We start from the raw sequence: 24,451 nt of genomic DNA on the forward strand, positions 1-24,451 counted from the left end.
AAATATGCATTAAAAGTGTTTAATAAGCATATTTTGCTAAGAGTAGTAAAATTAACTCCAGAGCTCAGTCCAGCTGTTTGAACAGAGAGCTCCCATAAATTGATCAGGAGTCTTGTTTGGATCCTTAGCTGGATGGTTTCCATACGAATGATTTATCTAGCTTCTAGAAACTGGCATTATAAACAAACAAACAAAAATAATGACAAAAGGAAGAAAACCAGACTCAATAACCACATAGTAGTGGCTAAAATCTGCTTCTCACACATTCATCCTGTGGTAGCACTGGTGGGGATATCAGAATTCATACATAACAGCATGATCCAAATTCAACTGCAATCAATGAGAGCTTTTTTTGTCGTCTTAATACTGGATTGTCCCTAGGCATTTGTTCAAATTTGGCTAGATGTTGTTTGACAATACAGTGTTGTATCATTTGTTTTCAATATTTGACAGATACTAAGATACAGCAGGGAAAAAAACACAATACAAAAAAAAAGGGAAAAAAAAAAAAGAAGAAACATTCTACTAGATTTTTACATTTAGTAAACGGTACTTAAGCTCCATGGACATGAACGTAATTTGTAACTTTACCTTTGAAAGTTTACCATTTTCAATACTTCATAGAAAAGAAATGCTCTAAGATACCATTTCAAACCATATAATTGTTACAGAACATAAAGATTATATGCAAGGGCTTAATCCTTTTCCCAACAGAGATGGTAGCCAACCCCTTTTAAACTCCCGTGGGAGAAGGGTCAGCTGAGAATGTGCCATGTTCCTAATTTCAAACCTGCCTTGTGATAAAAGAGTCAATAGTTTGGCATGTACGTTGCCTTTGTAATTTGAATTCTATCAATAACTATTCCTAGCCACAAGAGAAATATTTTTATGCAATATATTTCTATAGTTTCACAAAACTATGTCAGAGAGATGTGCGCTTTTTGTGTGTGTGTGTATGTATGTATGCATATTTATGAGTTTGGGATGATTTTCTTAAAATACTTAACTTCACTTACATTATATTTTACATTGCAAAATGTACAGACACCCAGTGTTCTTTTTAACAACATATACAGGTGAGTTTATAGAGCCTTATAAAAGATTTTGTGATTCCAAATTAAAAACCACAGAAATATAATCAAAATAATGGAGAGTGATTTATACCTCTGATAGTACATAGCGCTCATTCTGGTAATATTGACAGCTGCATCTTTGGCATTGAAAAATCATTACAACTTTTAGACAAAATGTTGTTGCTTACAGCTTTTTTTTTTAAACAAGAAAAACAGGATTGACCAAAATACGAATATTGGGGAAGTACTATTAAAGGTTTATTTTATTTTTGTTTTTAGCAAGGATAGCTTAGGAACCCTGAATTACCTTCTCACTTTAGTGTATGGTGTAGACTGTATGAATCCATTTAAAAATCAACTAAGTTGTACCACATTTTTCGGAAAATTATATATAATATAATATATATATATTTTATATTTATTTAGAAGCTTTGAAATAGTACAGTAAACACTTTGCAACACGGTGTATAAACTACAGAATGTCTTTGATAATTTTGTGGGTCCTCAGATTAACAACATTTTTGAGACCCACGGGTGAAAAGAACATGATCACAATCTCTCTTGTAAAGTTGGAATAGTTTGGGGAACACTTGATCACACAAAAATAATATAAAACAGTCAAGTTTAAAACAGTGATATTGCATTTATAATGCACATTTCTTTTATCTGTACGATTGGCTTCTTGTGGTGAATATAAACATCTAAAGGGCTCAGTGACATTTTGGAGAGAGAAAGATATATAGTGCTGTAAACAGGCACACACTGATCAGAGAGGCAAGATCAGTTGCCTCTAAAGTTTCTACAGTTCTACACATTTCAACTCATTTCTCAGGCCTGCTGAGAGCAATTAGGTCCTATTGTTGGCCATGATGTCTCCAACAGCACACAAATCCTTCAGTTAGACAGAACTGGATGGCCAAGATAATGAAGTTGAAAGTTGATGCTTTTTGTTGGTCGACTTTTGTGCAAATCATGCTGCTTCAGGTAAGTCCTGTAGAAGTGACTAGCATATCCTTTTCCGTGCTGCAGAAAAGAAAAAAAGACACTTCTGAGAGAAAAAGGAAAAAAATCAGTCTCCAACAGTTCTTAGGTTTAGTATTTCTTAGAGTGTAGAGAAACAATCAAAACTTGTCACAAACTGCCGCTTAATGTTCCCATTGTAGCAAACAGTTTAACGTTGATTCACTTTTCAGAGAAAAGTCTTTTTGAGGCTTGATAGTCTGAAAACCAAACTTCACATGCTGTTTTATTATTCTGTCTAACATGTCAGGGCAAGCATTCCAGTGTGCCTATGCAGCACCAGTACAAGAACACGGCAAATAGTCAGACTCGCAGGTTCAATACTACTGGAATTTCCAAGCCTATTTTTTCCTAGTTCATCTTGTTATTTGAAGCAAGATCTAGAATCCCCCAGATTCAGAAGCCGGTTTTCCTTCCCTTTCAAAGTGAACCATTATCCTCATCACCAAATGACCCTTTAGTCTGGTTTGACAGAGAGATGAAAAAATGGTGCATTAGTGCTACAATTCAAATTTCAGCATTTACTGTCAGCCTGGAAATTAACTCATGTTACACAGATGAAGAAGGTCAATGCATTAGCAAACCCACCAGCTAATCCACCAGCTGTGCGATCTATATTACCTCAAGACACTGGCTATTTTAACTGTAATTGGGAGCAAAGGTAACAAATGATTTGTACTAGCATTCAGAAAGACCCTGGGTTAAATTCTGATCTCAGTTACACATGGAGTCGAGACAAGGAACTGGCTTGCTTGCTGAAGTATTGTTATCACTGCTATCACCACTGTCTTCATCATCATCATTATTATTATTTAGGAAAGCTGCAATGATAAAATCAGCTTTTACCTAAGCTCCAAATCAACCAAATTCTCTACCTGAAATTCAGTATATTTCTGGCCATGAAGTGTTACAACTAAAATAAAAGGAATCTTAACTTCATAATGAATCCTTGAACTAAATCATCCATATATACACGTTGATGCTTGCATGCAAACTACACAAATATATCCAGTCTCCGTTCCATTTAACAAAAATATACATTAGCCATATTATTCACTATATATATACACACATTCACCAATAAAAATATGCAATTTATCTACTGTATCACAATGAAGTTGGATTACTTACAGGAAAATGTTAACATGGGTGTTGTGTGGTTGTTTGATCTAGCCTGCCTATCCCATAGGATGCATGCAGAAAAATGTGACGAACATTTATTTGTAAGCTATTTGTTCAATATACAGACACCTGCCAGATGTGTTATTAACAGTAAAATTAAAACAACTAATATATTCTGGTCTCAATGTTTCAATTCTGTAGCAAATTAGTAGCAGAATGTGAAAGGATTTTTAAAAGCTCCTGCAAGATTTTGTTAACACTGGTTAAGATTAATGAGACAGACCTTTTGCTGCTTTATATGATCAGACCAATCAAGTTTATAGACAATTTTATAAGTATATTTTTAAAATATAACAAGAAACAATAACTCCAGTAATAGTAACAGCAGTAACAAGATCTATATTTGATCTTCAACACTTTCTCCAAAAGCTCATTAGTAATCTCACTTCTCTTGTAAATAGGTAAGCAGAGTATCTAGATTGCTGTCTGCCACTGAGGACCTCATACTGCAGTACAGGCACAGTAGGACTCTCACGGGATCTGCGTACACAGACATGCAGCACAGCCACTGCTGCTCTCATGCAGCACTACTCTCCTTCTCTTCCTGCCTGCCACAGCGCATTGGGGTTACTGACCTGGCACCTGAGGTACACAGCAAAATCAGTTTGTCTAGGATTTTCTTTCGGATAACATAGAGACTGAGTTACTTGATGGGTTTAATATTTTGCCAGTACATTTTTAAAACTTTAAACTTTTATTAATGTGCTTATATTACAAAATAATCAAGCCATTTTATAAAAATAATTAAATTTTACTTGTCAGGGTGCAGAATACCTGCACTCTCCCCACCTACAAAAGCACTTGACCCAAAACCTAACATATCTTCTGCCAACACACAAAATGCGTTGGATTTCGAGTGAGTTTTGTCCTCTGTGTTTTGTTTTTTTTTTTTCTGTGTTTGCTCAGAGATTTATGTGCAAGAAAATCTCTCCATGCCTATACCAGTTTCCGTCCTTTTACAGATGGGGAATATAAGTCAGAGAGGTTAAATGGAAAGGAGGATGGACTTCACTTAAAACAGAGGGCAATAAAAGTTCTGGTCTATTTCTGGTTCTGTGTGTGTGCATGCATGTGTGCTCATAAGTAAACTTGAAGAAGAAACACTAAGCCTCTCTGCATCACAATTTCTCCATCTGTAAAATGGGAATAATATTGCTTACCTATCTCCTAGAGGTGCAGGAAGGTTTAAATCACTATTCTTTATAATCCACTTTGAGATCCAGAGATGGCAAACGCTATAGAAATGGAAGTATCAGAGTCAGTGTAAGAGCTGGAACAAGAACACCATAATTTCTGGTGCCTAATTCTCCTCTGAGATCCCAGCTCTCTCTGTCATCCCTATTTTCTCTCCTGTTGCAAACTCTCAAACCAAGTGCATAGGGAAGCTTCAAGTCTGTGCGAGTATAGATGTTAGAAAAAGGGTTTTAATGATGAGCTGTTTCCTAATTCCATTAATGTAATTACACTTTTTTTTTTAATATATTCTAACAGTGTTTGAGGCGAACAAGATGATTAAATAATCACAAGCATTCCAATTAAAATTCTTAGGGTATGCGATTTATGCTGTACTGACTATTGATTCTTCTCCAAAGACCTTAACAAAGGTTTTGAGAGTTACAGTAAGAATGCTTAATGCATAAAATTTGTATGGAATTTCAATAAAAACAGGAAATAGAACACAGCAAAAATACATTAAGATTCAATTGTCCCTCCATACGCATTAGTAAGTCTCAGCGGTGAGCTAGTTCTGTGCAGGCTGATGAGAGAAGACATGTAAAGAGATCAGTGGTAGATGAACAGAAAAAGAAATGAAAAACACTAACGTAAGAAACAGAAAATAGAAAATAAAATATGCAATGATTATTCCTAGCTTATGGATCAGAAACAAACAGAAAATACTGTAAAGCCCTTATAAAGATATCTTCCTTCCACTCTGTTGTGAATCATCCTATTGCATCCAAACTTGATGTCAGACTACTTACAGCCATACAGCCATGAATACAGTTATATACATTTCCTCTTCTGGCAATCCCTAAAAGGGATTGTTTGTACTTGGAAGACCTTCAAACTCTCTGAATAAAAGAGTTTTCCTGCTTAGCATTGCTAGCTAATCTAACTAGAACAGAGAGAAGGCCCACTGCTTCCCTCCACTACTGGCAACCCAAGCAGCAAAAGAAGACACATGCTGTACCTTTTATAACTATTGTCACTTTCTCTGTGCTATATTTAGCAGCTCCATAATGTCCTACAGTATTATATCTGCAGTAACAGAACGACTGCAGAGTTCCCCCAAGTGCCAGCAGTCTAAAGATCCCAATGAATCCCTAGCTAATAAAATCTCCAAAGGGTATGGAATGCCATATATGCTGCTGCTGTTATGGAAACATTACTGATCCCCCTCCACACAGGAGAAAGAATACACTTCAACCTAGAAGAGTCCTCTTTAAAACAAATAAAGCTATGCAACTGGAGAGTAGGGGGAAAAACAGTACGTAAACTGTCATCTTGCTATTGCAGATCCAAATTCTCTAAGCTAGCACAATAACCAAGTGCTATTTAACTTCCCGTGGGCGTTCAGATAGGCTTCTATGCAAGCGCTCAATGCATTTTTTCTCTTTTGGGTCCTCTGCATAAAATGTGTGCCTCACAATGTCATGTTTATGCAGATCAGGAGGCCCCCATGCAACTGATACAGAGATTACAGAAGGCTGTAATCTCCTTGTATTCCACTTAGAAACAGCCCAGCTACTCAGGCTGTACAGCGAGTACCTTGCGCTTGAACAATAATTTTTAAAGCAATTAATTACCTCAGATACATTATGGCAATGTCAGTTTTAAATTTGCATTAACTTTGACTTTCTTCATATTTTTATGGTTTGCCTTACTGTCTATATGTTAATTATATCGGATGAAATATTGCCCTTCACTAAGTCCCACTGGCATTGACAGAGCCAAGAGTGGAAAATACTAGTGACAAGCAACAGGCTGCAAATTCAACATTCCTGTTCTGACTCAGCCCAACTGAATAGAGAACACAATTTAAGTAGTGGTAGAAGGTATCCTATACAAAACAACCTGGCTGTTTCAGTGGAGCTCTAATTTAGTTATCAGCAACCACATTTTTGGAAAGAGGTCAACAAGTGAACGGGAATGCAGAGTAACTACTATAGCTCCCTCACCCTTTGTAGTGGTGTATCCAGGTAAAGGGTGAGACACACGGCTGGGGCTGGGGGATGTAGGATGGGGAAGATTACTCTGCTGCCACCCACGTTCTGTGGATAAAAAAGTATTCCAGTCATTGCAGGTCTCAATTCAGTATCTTTTGCAATCCATAAAGTTTTGTGTTTTTTTTTAAATCAACTATTACTCAAAGAAGTATTTTAAAGCATTGCTAATAAAATTTATGAAAACTCCATTAATGGCATTATAAGAGATTGACTTAACCAGTCCAATTGTACTTTAGTACACAAATATGAAAATAATAATTTTATCAGATATCTTTTCCTCATGAATTAGTCTTTTTTTTCACTATCGAATCCTTAGTTAAGAGATTATGTGCTTCATACCTATGCACTCTGTAGAGCACACTTGCACAAAATAACTGGTGTTCTAGATGCCCATGTTACATTTCACCCATTTTGTGTTTTTATTAACTCTGCATTATATCAAATAGTTGAAAAAAGGAAGATGGAACATACTTACTTTTGTACCTTAAAAGAAAAAAAGGCCAACTCTGCCTTGTCAGTGAGTCAGTTGGTTCTAGTGGCCATTGTTTATGTGCTTATGTATACATGCATATGTAAAATATGTGATAGGTCTGAAGACTCTTAAAGACCTACAAGGGAGTTAGCCAAGAATGAGGCCACTTTCTGTCTGGCCATTACTGACATCTGATAGATAGGCAAGGCAGAAGAAGCTCCTGCATGCAAACATGTAAGCAGAATTTGTCTCTAATAAAGACTCATGACTGAAATACTCTTTATGGGATCTGCAAAACACAAAATATAAATAGTTTCTAAAATAAACTTGCAGCATTTGGACTGACATGCACAATTACCCAGATTTCACCTCAAATCAAAATAAATTGTGAGTATTAGGTCTTCAGGCTGTGAATAAATGAAGTAGGCCAAAATGCAAGAGTTTAGCAATTGTTGCAGTGAATCTTTGCTAGAAAGAGACTTGCCTTTATTTAAGTAAGCACACTCCACAGCCCATTGAAATCTATCCTTTGAGAATTTGTCTTTACTTCTGGAACAAAGATGATTATGCCAAAGAGCTATCTTTCACATTGAGTAAGCCATGTGACCACACAGATTGTCCTTCCTTTTGTCTTGCATTAAATGCATTATACATTTCCCTGCCCATATTCATTTAAATCACTTCAACAGACGCTGATTCCCAGTCAAGTCAAATTTGACAGTGGTGGATACTGCATTGACCATAATCTAGTGAATATGACAAATAATCTTATCTTTTCCATGAAAAGGGGGAAAGGGTTTTGTCCTTTGCACTTAAATACAAGTGTTACTTTTCAAATTTGAACATAGTGTTGAATTCTCTATCAACAACTTAAACAAATTACCATTCCTTTTTTTTTTTTGGAAAAAGTTTATTGACCAAATTTCTGACTGATGCACATTGCCACTTCCATTAGCTTCATTTCAAGATCTGAAAATACATGCTTAGTAAAATTATTTCCCTATTTTTAAGATGTTTCTGATCTTTGGTGCCCACGTACTTCTGGAAGTATGCTGACACCACCAGGAGTTCTTTGAACATGTCTTTGTGAATATTTTGGTATGACAAACAGGCTTCTTGATACAATTTTTGACACTTCATGACAGTCATTGACATGTTTCTTTGGTGCTATTGAGTGCCCTGAGATTTATATTCTACCTGGACTCAGCTGAGTCTCTGGAATTTAAAAAAAAAAAAAAAAAAAGCACTACAATTCTTCAGAATAGGTATTCAAGTCCCTATTCACATAAAGGAATGTTTAGCACTATCCTCAGAAATAGGCTTAAGTTTAAGCATTGACCTTAATTGACATATACATTACATTAAGTATGTGATTAGGGATTTTCTTTTGAATCAAGTAGTGGTTTTTGTCATCAATGTTCTGTGGCACATAAGACATTTTTACTTTATTTTCTGTGCTAAATGCTGACAATTTTTTTTTCACTGCTAGGAACAGCCCAGTGACATAGTACACGTCAGATTTGATTTATCTCTGTTTGCCGTTATTTACTGCCAAAACAATGCTTTTTAGTTACTACAATGCAGTATAGAAAGTGCTAAGGTATATTCTATAATGTACCATAGAGACACCAAAGTCAGTTTTTGCACAAGACAGAGTAAGAACAAGAAAGCCTCTTCATCTTTCTACATTATTACAACTGTATTATCTACCTGAAAACACTAAAGATGAAACATGACATCACCTTGCAGTCAGAGAATCATGGAACATTTAATTTTTAAGAGTTATTATAATTATGTATTATATTAGGACGGATTAAGTAACTCCTAAATTATTTATGATGTATGTCATACAAATTCCCTAAGAAGATTCTCCATCAACTCATTCTAATTGCATGTGTGTTCTCATAGCAAATTAACTTTCTTCCCAATTCACTTTAACCTAATAATTTTGGTACAATCCTTAGTAATACCAGTATTTGATTCCTTTTTTTTTTAAAAAAAAAAAAAAAAGGTTTGCTTATGTATTTGTATGCAACTATCACTTCTCCTCAAATCTTTTCTCCTTCCTCCATTTTTTTTTTCAGAACTCAACATTTTATTGTACTCTCCTGAAATCTACACTAAAACGTCTTTAAGCTGACAAGCCTGAAAATGAGCATGTCAGTTTGAGAGTTAAGCAATGCAGAATACACTGAATGTTGACTACAACGAGACTTAAAATTTTCAGTGCCCTGGGAAGAAGAAGAGGGATATGACCCAGTCCTTCTGAATTGCTCTTAAGTGCCTAAGTTCCCTATAGATTCAAGTGAAAAGCAGACATATATGTATATATAAGTTGCAGTTTGGTGGCCTTCAGAGGTGCCTGAATTAATCACATTGAATTGTGCCTGAAATAATTAAATTTACTTGTTCTGACACTAGGTAACATGCATTACAGTATTACATCAGCATCACACACTGTATTCCTATCTAATTTATCTTTGCCATTATGTTTTTTCTACCACCTCTCTCGCCTGGTAGTAGTAGGATTTGGCAGGTACATCCCCTCTCTTTTTGTGAATGTTTTATTTCCCACTGAACTAAGCACAGTACTTTACGCTTTCATGAGTAGCACTTAGATTTCAGAGAGTTCTTCCCAGTTTGCCAAGATAATATATTTAAGTACATCATATAAACTTCTTGCAATCCTTTCAAAACTTCTCTTATTCAAAAAGACATATTGGCACAGTTTCTAGCCTTTAATGCAATGTGCCCTTGACTATTCTTTGTTACAGTACCACTAGAACAGAATGATTTATGTCCACATTATTAAAACTTCTCAGTCATATATGGGGGCTATATACTGTGATCACATTCAATCTGCTTTCAGGAATGGTCCCTGGCCCTCATTCTCACACACACCATGCCCAGGACTTGTTAGGGAAGAGAGCTAGTTGACACAGGCCAAAGGCACTGCAGAGAGTGCAAGGGTATCAACCATAACATCCCAGTTGGGAAGGATCCTGTTTTAATTAATTAGAAGCAATAAACCATACTGGACATCAAATATACTGCAAATACAAGACCACAACACTTTATCTCAAGTAGCAGAAAAACGTTATTCCTGCATTTGTTTGTGAGCAAATTTTTTCAGATCTCACTCCCCATCAATACCACTGCTATATGCAGCTACATTCAATTGTCACGTAAATGCCAATTTGAGAATAGATGGATGTCAAATTAAAGCACAAATAGGTGACTAAGAAAGTGACAAAGTGACAGAACGTTACTCTGACGTAAGATGAATCCACAATATCAGCATATATAACATTCCTTATGAATAAAGAAAAGTTGTATTTAAGCAGTTTCATAATAAGTCCTTTTCCAGTTCTGAATGTAACCATGATGCCGAAGGTGAAAAAATAAAGTCAGGGAACTCAGGTCATTTGCTAAAACAGGAGTCCATCATCCCTATAGCTTCCTTAGTGAATCTAGTCTGCAACCATTTTTTCTAACCAAATCACTCCTGTGAAAATATCATGTAGTATAATACCATTTACACATGTAAAAGATTCATGTGTATGCAAGAAATGATTGATATACTCTTGCAACTCATATATGCACATAATTTTCAGGCAGAACTTAGGAATCAAGTTCACCATGTCCACAATATTTTCTTCAACCAATAAGGACTATTATCCTATCAAAGAAAGAGATTAAATTATTTTAGCAGTTTGAATATTTAGTGAAACCACATTGCTTATTATTCATGATATTTAGTTCTTCCAGCAATTTACTAGGTATAGAAGTTAAAAATTATATTCTGATTGTCCATCTCCTACTTCCTGTCTTACAAGAAGGTACCAAATATGTAATTTTTCACTCTTCTGACTTTGCCATACCACGTTTCTAAAACAAATTAAATACATTGACAGGTACTTCCCAGCAGCAGTCATCTTACTGCTCGCCTGCAACTGTGGATTCTCAGTGCCTAGCGTACAAATAGAGCTGTTTACAGGCTTGCCAGAAAAATGGCAACACTGATCCCTATAGTGTGCTTGTTCAAACACGATAGATGCTGTCCCTTCTTTCCCTATTTGTTTCATTCTTTAAATGGCTTTCCCTATTTTTTGTCCTTTTGTCAAGAAAAAATTAGGAAGGGATGCCCTCTAAAATTCAGGCAGTGGAAATGAAAGCAGAAAATTTATTTTGTGCAGGAAAAGAGTGTGAAACAAGAATAATTTCCTCTGCTGTACAGCCCAAGGAGTTTGTAAGAGAGGACAGCAGAGAGGAAAAGACTTTTCTGCAGACAGACACAAGATTAGGAGTACATTCAATACTCCAGCTCCTGACCATCACATTAAGGTCTGTGTATGTAAGAACAACATTTATTCATACTGAAAAGAACTTGCCTATCAAAAATAAGTAACTTCAATGCCTTGGAAAAATGTAACTGCAAACATCTCATTGCTTTCTACAGAAACTCACGTCCATAACTGGCTAAATTACTTTTGAGATAGGATTTAAATTTGAAAGATGAGAATCTCAAAAATAACTCCTGAAGTTTCAAACAATTTTTCTGCTGGTTTCTCCCATATTCAACTAGTAGGAATCCAGAAAACAGAATTTAATTATTTAAAAAACAAACAAACAAAACAAAACAAAGACAAACCAAAACACCCACACAAAACAAACTTTCCAGAGATGGCATAACTCACAGCAGACATAAGCACTCTCAAAATTGACATAAATGAATAAATATAGCACAAGTCTGAGACAGTTAAATATACAAGACTTCTATGTGATCCAGTCAGAACTAGCAAATATAGACTTCTACAGCTATTAGAAGAAAAAAAGTTGGATATTTTAGGACAAAGCAAATGTAGAATTTTCTTTCAAGTAAGTTAGTTAAATTCCTTTAACTTTCTTCAGTCATTTTCCTGCACTATAGATGCAAAGAGCTCTACAGTCCTCCTAGATAGAAGATGCTATGTAAACCAAATAACTGGTGCTTTTTTTCCATCAGTGTTTTGAGTAACACAGGGAGCTCTAAGACCACAGTTAAATAAAAGGACTTAAGCAAATAGCATTTAAATGTAACAGCTAACACCTGTGCTTTAAAATTAAAAAGAATGCTTATTTCTTATTCGTACATTCATCTTTTTTTTAAAAAAAAAGTAATTTGTAGGTTTTACTGGGCTACAGCCAAGTTATCTTTGCATATTTATATATTCATTTCTAATTTTGCTTTCTGAATTATCTATTACCTTTCTATTATTGCTATAATACCCTGTAAGAGTTCTTCCTTTTGAGTGACAGCTGCAAGAGGAATACATTCAGATGAAGAATGCAAACCAGTCATGAACATAAGATAAAAATGCCTTTCAGAAGTTATGCAATAATCATTGAACAGTGAATCATCTTAAGTGGTTTATTCAAGACCACACAGTACCTACAATAATGACTAAATACACATCGGTCTTGCACTCCTCTGTTTATATTTTAATTAATATTACCTTTTAAAGGTTGGTGTTTTTTTTTTTTTTTTGTAAACTTTATTTACCTGATAGAGATGTATCTGAACTGGCAAACTTTAGGTATAAGCGAATAAATCTCTTAACATTGCAGATAGAGTTATCTGCATAAAAAGTATACAATTAGGTTTATTAGCATTACATGTTGGCTTTTCAACTCAGCCTCCATTTTTGCTGAGCAGCTCGGCATGGAGAAAATCTTTCTCATTTGTGCAGAAATGAGAGTTGTACCCTGTCATGCAGATAAATTCCTCAATATACAATAAGAGTTCCACTGTCTGTAATGGGATAATGCAGGATATTCAGCTTTGCAGGTCAGATTTAAAGTTGAAAGATAAAATTTTTAACATTAGTTTTGAGCATGAAACTACTGTTCACAAACAAACAACTCTGTCACTGTGTACATATCATTATTTGTTCATTCATAACAATAAAATTTAATTATTTTTTTAATAATTTGTTTGCTTTTACTAATGTGCATATTTACTTCAAATACATGAAAACTGAAAAAAGTATTCGTGAAGGGACTAGCAGGCTCACAAGATTATCTGATTTGTATTAGAAATTAAATAGACTAATTTTTAAAAACAAAAATGTAGAAAGGATTGATAATTTTAAAAACTTGTGTTCCATTCAAAATAACTGTTATTTACATTTATGCAAATGCAATGCCATAATGTCTATCACAGCTGTGATTTCCAGCAATAAGATGCAAATAAATAAGAAGAAAATTCTTCCATTATATTAAATGTACAAAATGGTAATTTGCTTATTTTTTTGGGAAACTTTTCCAAAACAGCAAAGACTTGCTTAATACATCTTTCATATATTTATGTTAAATAATAGCAGAAAATTGCGTTACATGTCCTGCCACACAGAAATAGCCTTTGTGATCCTAAAGATGTCAAATGCCCCCCAAAAATCTTTACATGTGCTTTTTTTTTTATTCCTTTGAAAAACAATCACAGGATTGTGAGACACTTCTTGTCCTAGTGGAAAGACAAGAACATTTTTCTCCTCTAGTCCTCTATGTCATTTGCTCTAGTCTAATTCAGGGGGATGGATAATGACTGTAAGATAAACCATTCTTTGTGGTATCTCTGTGGTAGATTATTTGAAATAAATTGATGGTCCCATTCCTAAATTCAACTGGGCAAAGACTTTTTGAAAGCTTTTTAATTTTATTTGTAAACCTAGCTGACTTGAATACGATGAGTCGAGCAGATACCAAAGATTTTGTAGAACCAGAATCTCGGATTACATCTACACTTTCTACACTTCTGCTCAGACCCAAGCCCAGTCTCCCTGATTGTACACAGACCTTCATCACACCTCTACTGCAGAGTGAAACAATGGCTATCCAGGCTAAGAAACAGAGACACAGGATGAACACAAGCTTGCGTTAAATTTTTTGGATGATACAAACAAGACTAATGCAAGTTATTTGTCTCCATAAACCTAGACCTCCGCACATCTATCAAAGGTAGCATAGAGTATCCCTGCGACACAATACAAAACGGTTAGCCGAAGAAGGTGATTTTGTTTCTTCTACTTCACCTTACTTAGGCTGCTGGCTCTTTGGGAAAGGGATCAGTTTTTAATTCCCTCTCTCTCCCTGTCATACCTAACATGATAGTATCCCGATTCATACATAAAATACTTTGATGGCGTTGGCATCACTGATGGTGCAGTTATTACCATGATAATTTTCTAGTTTCAGCAGTGAATGCAAAGATGCTTGCATGTACGTAGGAAATATTGCAGAGTTGATTAGGGGGCTACTTTGGAACACAACTGTTATTCCACAGTATCTCCTGGCATGGATGCTATTATCCTGTGCAGTAAATTGTGCCTTTATGTAGCTTATTTTAACCTGCTTACAAAGTAAATTAATCTATGCCAAAGTAATTTCTAGAGCAAAATAAACATTTCTACATATACAGTTAAAGTATTATGGCAATATCTGAATATTTTCATATATTAAAAAATCCTAACCTCTTAGTAGGAAGAAAAATACATTAAAAAATGTCAGTGCATAGCTTTTAGGAAAGCTCTAAAATATTATTTAAAAAATGCACATCTAGAACAATCCACAATTACAGGGGGGAAAAAAAGAACACAGGAAAATAATTTAAAAGCTACTTATCATCAGTTGTAGACCAACACACTAGTGAGATGAATGAAATGGTGCTAATCATACTGTTCCCACCTGAGGGCATTGCCCAAAGTAATAGATGACCTAAATATTCAATGACCTAAGCCTCAAAAAAACAAACAGGCAGACCTCTTGCTTGCCTCTTCTCCACTACGAAGCCCTTTATTTGTCCCCCATAACCATGAGTTTGACAGATTACTCTAGCATTTCTGTCAAATGTATATCAACTTATCAAATGTGTATTATCTTCCCATTTCATGACATGTTTGCTCCTCAATTGTTTTGCTGCTCTTTTTTAACTGAAAATGGCAAATGGAGATGCCCAGCTTAACTTCTCTGTGTTCATTCACTCTCCTGTTTAATTCATGTCCCTATCATAGCTTGTCTAAATTAATTAGTGCTAAGCTTTTGATATGGCTTTGCACAGAAATATTTTCAGTATTTTCACCATTATGCTATGTATTTCTATGGAATGAATAGACTGGCTAGAGAAACATAGTGGTATGGTTTGTGTCATGTTTTTTATAATAGTTTATCTTAGTGTATTTTCAGTTCAATTCCTTTTTACAAGTTGACAATTCATTCCTACTTGCTGGCTCTGCACATCGGGGGACATTTTTCAGGGACTCATTCCACGGTCTTTTTTCTCAAGAAAAGGTCAAATTTCTCATAACATGCATTGCCATCCTTGTTTGTCTTTTCTAAAGCTGAGCATTGAAGGTGCCCATCGGAACGCAGTGCAGGGATCTCCAGGCAGATGCAGCGTTGAGCAAACAGGCTCGTAATGGGGCGGTGAGAGCTCCACGTTGAGCTATCAGTTCACATCCGTACCCACTGCACTCATGGCACAGCTCAAACTAGTAAGTACTCTCAGCTGTTCCTCTGTGCCGACATTGTTGTGCAGCTTCCATTTACAGAACGAGCTAATTCAGAAGCTCATGCTTCACTGAATTATGTGGACATACACAGTCTATTAGACCTGATTGACCTAAATCATTTTATGTCATCTGCAAATACTGTCCCTTTTATGTTCATTTCCTTTTCGAGAAAATTAATGCTTTAAAGTCCATGGATCTCCATACGGATGCTAGGAGAACTCTGCTTCTGCTAAAGTGTCCCATTTATCCTTATGAATTTTTTCTGTCTCTCAGACACACAGAATTTGGTAATGCTTTCCCTGCAACAACACTTGCTTACTTTAGTAGCTTCTTCTACTACACAGAAGCTAGGCTAAAGGCTTTTTTTGACAGTTCAGATACGCTGTATTGATTAATTCTCACCCACTCTGTCAAAATTCTAATAGATTGACGATCTTTCTGTGCCGTTTTCCTGGACAGACGCCAGCTACCTTGTTCTTAAAACCCCAGTCACAATTTTATGTCTTGTGCTAACGTTTCTTACCAGTCTCAAATTTACAACTTTTTCTAGTACTTTAAAAAAAAATGATAAATACAACTTCTGACTTTCTTTGGTCACTAGCTTTTGTTAAAAACTGATTATTAAAGAAACATATAAACCCTTGGCTTCTTCCTATTGTTTTTTTCATCAACATCCTCTTTCATGATGCAGTCTTGAACATGTAGTTGAAAAGGTTACCTGGGATGGGCAGCTTCCTAAAAATGCCTTTCTTTCTTTCTTTCTTACTCCCTCCCTCTATCTCTCCCTCCTCCTGTGAAGACAAATTCAAAGAAACAGTTTAGCCTCTCTGCAACATTCCTGTCCTAACTGTGGCTTGAGAGACCCACCAATTCTCTCCTAGACTTCTTATATTTGACATGCTAAAACTTGTCCGTATATAATTTCCTGACTTTCACTATTTGCTCTAAGAAGTTCCTCAGCTTTCTTATTTTCCATCCTAAAATTTACCGGCTAGAACATCTGGTCTTTACAGATCATTTTAATTAATACCTTTTCCAGTTCAAATAGCTTTTGAACCATTCAATATACTTTTCCCTCTTTGCTGCTGTTTTCTTTTACATACAGCTGTTTTCATACATGCTGAAACTTTTTATACAGCATTTTTGCTGAACATGAGGGTTTCGTTTCATACATTTTAATCACTTCTTTGAAAAAATTGTTCTACTGACAAACTGTTCTGATACAATATTTTTTGTTAAGAAGTTGAATTTAAATGTTATTAATGTCATAGTCACTCAGTGGCTCAACTAAAGTTCCTTCCTGAATCAACTTCCCCTTACACATTCCTCTTGCCTAATTCATTGAACACATTATTAATAACGAATTATTTACTCACTGCTACAACTGTTAGGCTCATTTTATTTTCTTTTCTCCTGTTATTTACTATATAATTTTAATCTAAAATTTTACTAAAGAAACTGTTCAGTAAGGGAAAATAAAGAAATATTACTCTGTTTTCTGGCAGTTTCTGCTTCAAGGTCCAAAGAAAAAAGGCAAAATTAAATCTGGATTCTCAAGTGTGGATTATATAATACCACTCATCTATATTGTTTATTTTAAACATTTTACCTCCTATTCTTCATGCCCTTATACCAGGAAAGTGTAAAATGTGGACCAATGAAATGTGGACCAATGTCCGCATGTAAACACATTCAACAAAACTACTTATGTTAGCTGAGCAAAATTTCAAATCCCTATAGTAGGAATAAGAAGATCATTATTACATTATGTCACCAGATATAATCACTATTATAATGTACATACTGCATCAGAACTCTGTTGTTGTTGGACCATGACTGCTGTAAAACCTTAATTTTTTAACTGAAGTGATAGATATGACATCAGTATTGCTAAATTACAGCTTAGACCAGTTAGGTAAAGATAGAGACATGAGTCATTACATCGTAGCTATGTGAAACTTCATATGGGTCTTCACAGTATGACCAGATGATCGACACCTGGCATTTTAGCTGACTGCCTCAGGACAGTTTTTTTAGTTGCTGTTGTTGTTTTTTTTTTTTTGTTGTTTTGTTTTAGGAATGGCTTCCACATCTCATAATTGGTATCCTAATGAAAAAGCTTTCGGTAAAGCAAATCTGAAGACTGAAATGGTTAAGCAGACCTCTCTGAAAGACTGAAATTCCCAGACAGAGCTAACTAGGATGAAAGAACTGTGTTGCCTGTGCTGAGAATGATCTGTAGCAAAGATCTTCATACTCCAAAACTGCCAGTGAAGCACCTTTCAGAACTGATAAATACTTTATAAAAATAAATAAATGAATACCATTCATTGAGTGTTTTTTTTTTTCCTGATCTGCTGTCCTTAAAGACTTCTGATGCCTTGAAAAGAGTTAGTATTGCAATGTCAACGTCTTTGGCTTATTTGGATGAGATAAGCATCAAGATAAATTCTTGAAGTCAAGAAGATTACAGTCTCTAATAAAATACAGAAGGCTACTAAATAGAAAGACCTATTAGATCAACATAGTACTCAAGAGCTCTACATCTGTCTCAGACTCTACAAAATTACAAGTCTTTTTGAGATCTATGACACTTATGTCACCAAACCACAGTCAAAAGTTGACCGAAGAGGTAAGATTTTGGAACAAGACAGGAGGCACTGAGGAACACTGACAGAAGTTGATATTACATAGGCTGAAAGATGATCAGATGGAAGGCAAAAAGTTTTATCTTCTTCCTTCCAAACCCCTAATGTTAACTATGTAAATAGTTAGTTTAAAATAATAATCATCAAGGTACTGCTCAATATAAAAGATAAGAGGAAAAAATAATGAGAAGCTCCTAGGACAGTTGAAAGGAAAAAAAACAACAAACCAAACCAAACAAACGGAAGTATTTGACTTTTTTATTCTTTTTTTTTTTTTTTTTTTTTTAAAATGTTACCCTGTCTATTTTTAAACCAACCTAACCATGAAAAATTTGGAAATAATCCAGCATCAGAAAACAAATTTGAGTAACTCCCCCACTAATGCTATCATCTGATGCTTTTGTTGTTGACAATCATGCCATACTAACAAGAATCAAGGTCTTGTCTTTTTTAAAAAGCATTGAATGATGCCTTCCTCAGTGGTGCCTGACTGCAAGGGAAGCCATTTTTCCCCACTGCTTCTAAAATTTTGTTTGTATTATTCCTATTATGAATAGCAGAAAGAGCTAACTTTTATTCCCGCAAAGGGAACACTTTCATACAGCCTTGTGAATAGTACTTACTCAAATATGGTGGTTTGTAAGGCGCTCGTGTATTAGACAGCAGTCCATCCAACTCCTTCCTCTCCAGAGTGTTGTGAAGGGCCTTCTCTTTGCCGAAGGTGGAGAAGGACCTTTCTGCCCCCGGCTGGGCTTCTGGTGTTTCAAACACTTCAGTGTCTGGAACGGAGTCCATGCCAGGTACGTGCAGATTGCTGCGGTAATCTGCAGCTTGGCGTCCATCAGATGGGACAAAGGAAGGCATCCAGCACCGATCTGAGTGGCCCAGTGCTTTACATTCCTCTGTGCAATTGGAGAAGAGATCCATGCCTGCAAGCATGAGAGAAAAAGAAACTACAGATATAAGCTTCAGCATCATGAACGGCTGCTGACAGATAAGAAAGACTGCTGAGAAAAAAGAGAAATCTCCTAAGAACTTCTTCCACTACCTCCACGTCAACAAAAAAATTGGATTGTCCAGTCTTCAGAAGTCAATGACACCACTGAATAAGTGTAAATAAATGCTAGAACGTCACACACATGCACACTCACACGGACAGAAGGTATGACAAGAAGAAGGGTACTGATGGTTCTAGCTCATAAAAACAGCTTGCCGATCTCACTTTTTAGAACCCGTTTCAGTAAGGATCGGTTGGCAATGTCTGTGTTTCCAGACATTGTTCCCAGTCAAAAATACACATTTAAGAAGTGAAGGAATTGTTTTTGCATAAACTTATCTCTGACCAAAGAAATGAAATGATACGATTGAGGAACCACAGATTTCATTTATGAAAATGAAATATTTTTAAGTCTTATAAAGGAACTAGCCATGCATGCGTGCACACAGACAGAACCTATTGATATGAAAAGCAGATCTTACAGAGTAGGAATCCAGCTTTTAAGTGATCAAGATGGCTTACTAAATCAATCATTACATCATTATTTCAGAAGCAGTGTTCACTGCTACCGCAGCAGTCCTTACTATCTAGTCATCCAAGTAATGGGATGGAATCCTATAGTAAATAACTCTAATTAGCAGTACAAAGGTAGCTGTAGTCCAACGTGACATGGCTGTGGATACTATCGACAAAATTGTTAATGTTTCCGCTATATCAGCAAACACCTGTCCCTGCCAACACAAAACTGTTTGCTTACAAATCCTTTAATGCTATTAAGATTTCAATGACAAGCTATGCTTCCACTGACTATCTTAAGAACAGCAGCCTAAAAGAATATTTCCTGACAGTGATTCACTGAGTTGTTGGATTACACTTGTTTTGAGAGGAATGGTGTATGAAATCACAGGCATAGAGGAAAATAAATACTAAGGTCTCCAAGTTGTTATTCAACACCATAAAAAAAAAAAAGCAGTACAGTAAAGAAATATCCTTTTCTTGTACTTATAAAGATTGCTGAGTGTCTTAGAATAGATGTATGTCAAAACTTAACTAGATGTTACAAACACTGCATTTACAGGCATCCCGTTAGAATTTGAAAACAAAAAAAAAGGACAACTTGCAAGAGAAATAGAAAAAAAATATATTGAAAAGCTGTAATAAGATTCATGCATTGTAGCTCATTCACCAGCCAACGCGTTGTGAAAGACTTGATTAGCTCAACCTCCAATGTGAGCTTTAGTATTAAGAATGCTACCACAGTTTTGAACTATAATTTGATATATATTAGTAATATTTGTGTAATTTCACACTACACAAAACAATCTCTTCAGCAAGCAAGACTCTTTCTGAGCTATCAACAAGTGCTTGAGATCTAAAGGCAGTCATTTAAGCAGACAGAAATAAAAGGGGAAAAAATGAAAAAAAAAAAAAAAAGCTTTTTACCTCAGATTAATCTCCCTTTATAATGACTTTTTAATTTTAAATTAAGTCATATACAATGCTAGGTCCAGCTTCGATTAGAACCTCGCATCAAAAATTGGCATGCACAAGTCTGAAAATAAATTACTGATCAGTGAGCTGTTGAAGAATGCAAACGTGAACTGCAGATACGACTAAGGAATCAGATGAAGATCATCATGCAACATGTACAAATTGTATGGTTCTAAATTCTGTAATGGTAGTAGCTAACAACGACTGAAAAGAAAGGTTAGGTAGAGGCTTCCTGGAAAGAAATGAACACACAGCCATGTCTATAAAACCATGTGCATATGCGCACATGTGTATCTTATATACAGAAGCGTTTGAATAAAAATATCTCTTATGCAAGAAAAGACATACTCTAGAATTCAAACTTCTTTGCTGTTTAGAACATTTTTGTTCTTTTTTTCAGATTTCCTAGCAAAGTTACATGTAAACAAGAAATAACCTTGCTTCTAATAGGGAACTGATTACAGTTGCATTTTGGTAACAGTGTACCAATCACCATATTCATTCAACGCTTTATCAAAGAGAGCATAAGACAGACAGAAAAATTTATGGATAAATATTAAACTGCATTCTTTTGTCAGTGGGGAGAAAGATATTATAGTAATGTTGTATTTAAGACATATATTCAAAGATAGATTCTTTTATCTGCTTGTGGATTTTTATTTCCTCTGGAAAATTAACCTCCATTTTACTATTTTGTTTCCACATCAGCTGCTAAACTGCAAAATGTCTCTATCCAAAAATTAATTTTTAGTTCCTTTTTGAATATTGCTTCTCTATGACAGTGTGACAAATAGTATTATGTAACAGCTTATAAAGGAAATGTTACAGCCTCCTTAAATCAGGATTTTGAATAAATAAAGTAATGAATGTAGGAGATATCAACTGTAAGCTTGTATGACAAATCCACCCCCCCAAGAAGCTGAGAACTTCTAAAAGAAAATATAAGTATAAAAAAATATATATCCAAATTTCAACACCCACTGCTAACAAGTAGCTAGAAAGTTTGATTACCATGCAAACAGCTGTTCAGAGAGGACTGGTCTGGGTATTGCTCCTACTTGAATCAGTCACAGAGTTCCCTAAGAGGTTAATGGGTGCAGGACTAAGCCTTTGGCTTTAATATTTCAACAGAAAATAAATTCAGATTATCTGTCTAGTTTTGGAATCCCTGGGTACCTATGTATATTTACATTGACTATGATATGAGCTATTCTTCCTCCACTTTTTTCCTGTGGGTCATACTATAGATTTCTCTGTTTTTAATTGAAAAGCATTAAAAATGGGGTGGGTGGCAGGGCAGGAAAGGCTGTTTGCTAGATTCCAGGAAGGAAGAGTATATCACACTACATGACGTAAGAAATTCAGCACAGAACTCCTTTATTCACCAAGAATCATATTCTTGATTTATAACAAAAATAAATGTTCAGCAGTATGACACTTCCATCTCATCTCCCTCATAAATCTGCTTATGTATATGGCCTGAAGTAAACTATCCAACATAATTGCAAACCCGCATTAATGAAAAATGCTTTATATTTCCCACTTAGTTATCATATTAGACCTTGCATGTAGATAAACTGAGATTTTAAAGGTGGCTCTGAATTATGAATTTCAAATGTCCTTTGCAGATACAAATAGATAGTATAGAGCACCACAGAGCCAAAAAATAGCATTGAGCTATTCCAAATACAGCATACATATAAAAGCTCATAGCAAAGGTCAAGTCTTATCTGGATAGGCCAGTGGGCAATATGAGCTTTTGCACAACCTAACTTTGCAGATTTTGAAGGAAAAAGAGCCCCTGCCCCTTCCTCAAAGGAAACAAAAAACTAAGAAAATAGTTAAAATAGTAAGTTGCATATCTGCATCTGAATTTCCTGACCTCAGGTGCTTTGAATACTACTTGGTAGTATTCCCTTTCTAAAGCACAGTCCAAGTTTGCTTCCTTTTTGTATTTCAAAAGGAAAAAATCAATTTTTTTTTTGTTTTGTGCATGGATTCTACTTGATTTGAATGACAATTTAAGATCAAAGGGAAAATTAAGCCTAAAACCATTTTAAAATAATTTATCATTTCTTAATGTAATTAAGAGAGAAGAGCTATATACCAAGCCTTTAGAGTAATGATTGAACATGTTCATATATATATTACTGTGTAAATGATGTAATAAAAAGAAAAAAAATTGCAAAATATTTTAATATTTTTGTGGTATTGTTATCAAGAGTTTTTTTTTTTCCCCATTGTGTACCTTTCTTTTGTTTTTCCCCATGAGTTTGACTTTTCCTTAGAACTAAATGGCATTTGTTGCTTCTTCTGTAGTAACTTTCTAAGGATTGGACGGCAAATAGATGTGACATAGGGAACCAGAACTCCTTTTTGGAGCTCCCTTACCAGCTCGGCTACCCATTTGGTTAGATTATCCTTGAGCAAGTTAGTCGTTTCCCTGTGATTCATGTTTTCTGTCTGTAAATAAGGATAATGATTTTAACCTCCTTTTTGGAAGACTTTATCTACTGAAGAAATGGACTTCATGAAACAGAGTTATCATTCTTTCTTGCTAAGTAATTGGTGTGCTGCCTTGGATAAAACTGACTTCATCTTCATGAGAACGTGAAAAAAAAAAGACTTAAAAATCTTCAATATTCAGCTCTTCCAAATCTCAGCTTCAAAGCTCTATCTGGACTATTGAGATGTGAACATCATTAAGCATGCAACCCAAGGAAAGAAGAGGAAAAAGGCAAAAAAAAAACCACCAAACCCTCAGTTCAAGTCAAAGCACTTTTATAAGCCATTTTAATGCTCACTCTTACTTTATCCAAGATAGACTGTTAGCCCAAGTGATCTTCAAAACAGGATTTAGCTGTCACTCTGCATAAGCTCAGAACGAACACTGTTTTTTTCCCCCCGTCCCTTTATCACCGAAATTCTCCTTGTGACTTCTCAAATTCTTGTCCCTATGAACAGTGAAATATCATAGCTATTCTACATCTCAGCAATAATGCTTCTTGGGGTTTACTAAATCTGAATTGGTGTAAGGTAATGTTTCACCCTGTGCCTTCATGTTAGACCACTATCAATTTCCTTCATAAATTTAAATAGTGGAAATCTGATCTTAGCTCTCAGGCAGTCACCAATACATACTGTCCAGTGCAGTACTGCACCAAGTAGATTGTGAAAAAGTTGATGTATTTTATAATATGTAATTTACAGTATGTGTATTTTGCTTCACATCTCAGATACTCCTTCCTGAAGTACGTCTGAGAGATCATGCCAATTCAGTGAAGACAGCGAAACAAAGGTAATATTGTAAAGAACTCCGCATGTTCGGCGTGAGAAAACTGAGTAGCTAGTGACCAACCATACAAAATAAGTTGATGGCGTGAGTCCAAATCTTACAGGACAGGTGTCTAATCACACAATTTAAACATACACACACACACACAGAGTACTAATTGGCACCCAAGTCGGCAGTTTCACAAGGGAGGCCAAGTATTTAATCAACCATGGGAAATAAACTAACTTCATGCTTAGAAATGACTCCTACAGAACATGACTGAAATAGTGTGTTAATAATAGGTAGTAGTGTTGCATTTGTTCTACAGCAAAATAACAGCTTTTGTCTCAACAATTTTCAGCCAGAGAAGAAGAGCATAATTATAACACCCATTCTGGATTTGAGAAACCCCTCCCTCCATCTACCAAAAACTTCCTGCGTGACCTTAGGAAGGCCACTTTCCGAAAGACTCAGATCCTTGCCCCCCTAAATGAAATAATCACTCAATCAGTAAAAATTAG

At 35.4% G+C, this 24,451-nt stretch overlaps 1 protein-coding gene across 8 annotated transcripts in view; it reads right to left on the reverse strand.

The window, feature by feature from the left end:
- Window positions 1-24,451, reverse strand: part of PCDH10 (protocadherin 10) — a 39,686-nt gene that overhangs the window by 5,934 nt on the left and 9,301 nt on the right. The window contains exons 4-7 of one of the 8 annotated variants that reach the window (XM_040556003.1): window positions 18,792-19,121; window positions 6,455-6,547; window positions 4,436-4,510; window positions 506-2,096 (exon numbers count right to left, since the gene is read on the reverse strand). In XM_040556003.1, coding sequence (XP_040411937.1) covers window positions 4,476-4,510; window positions 6,455-6,547; window positions 18,792-19,121 — 458 coding nt within the window. In that variant the 3' untranslated portion in view covers window positions 506-2,096; window positions 4,436-4,475. Of the gene's footprint in view, window positions 1-505; window positions 2,097-2,127; window positions 2,556-4,435; window positions 4,511-6,454; window positions 6,548-18,791; window positions 19,122-24,451 lie in introns of those variants that run through there. The other 7 variants (XM_040556006.1, XM_040556004.1, XM_040556005.1 and 4 more) reach the window with 7 other exon arrangements.

The sequence above is a fragment of the Cygnus olor genome, chromosome 4, assembly GCF_009769625.2.
Source record: "Cygnus olor isolate bCygOlo1 chromosome 4, bCygOlo1.pri.v2, whole genome shotgun sequence".
NCBI classification, from domain to species: Eukaryota; Metazoa; Chordata; class Aves; order Anseriformes; family Anatidae; genus Cygnus; species Cygnus olor.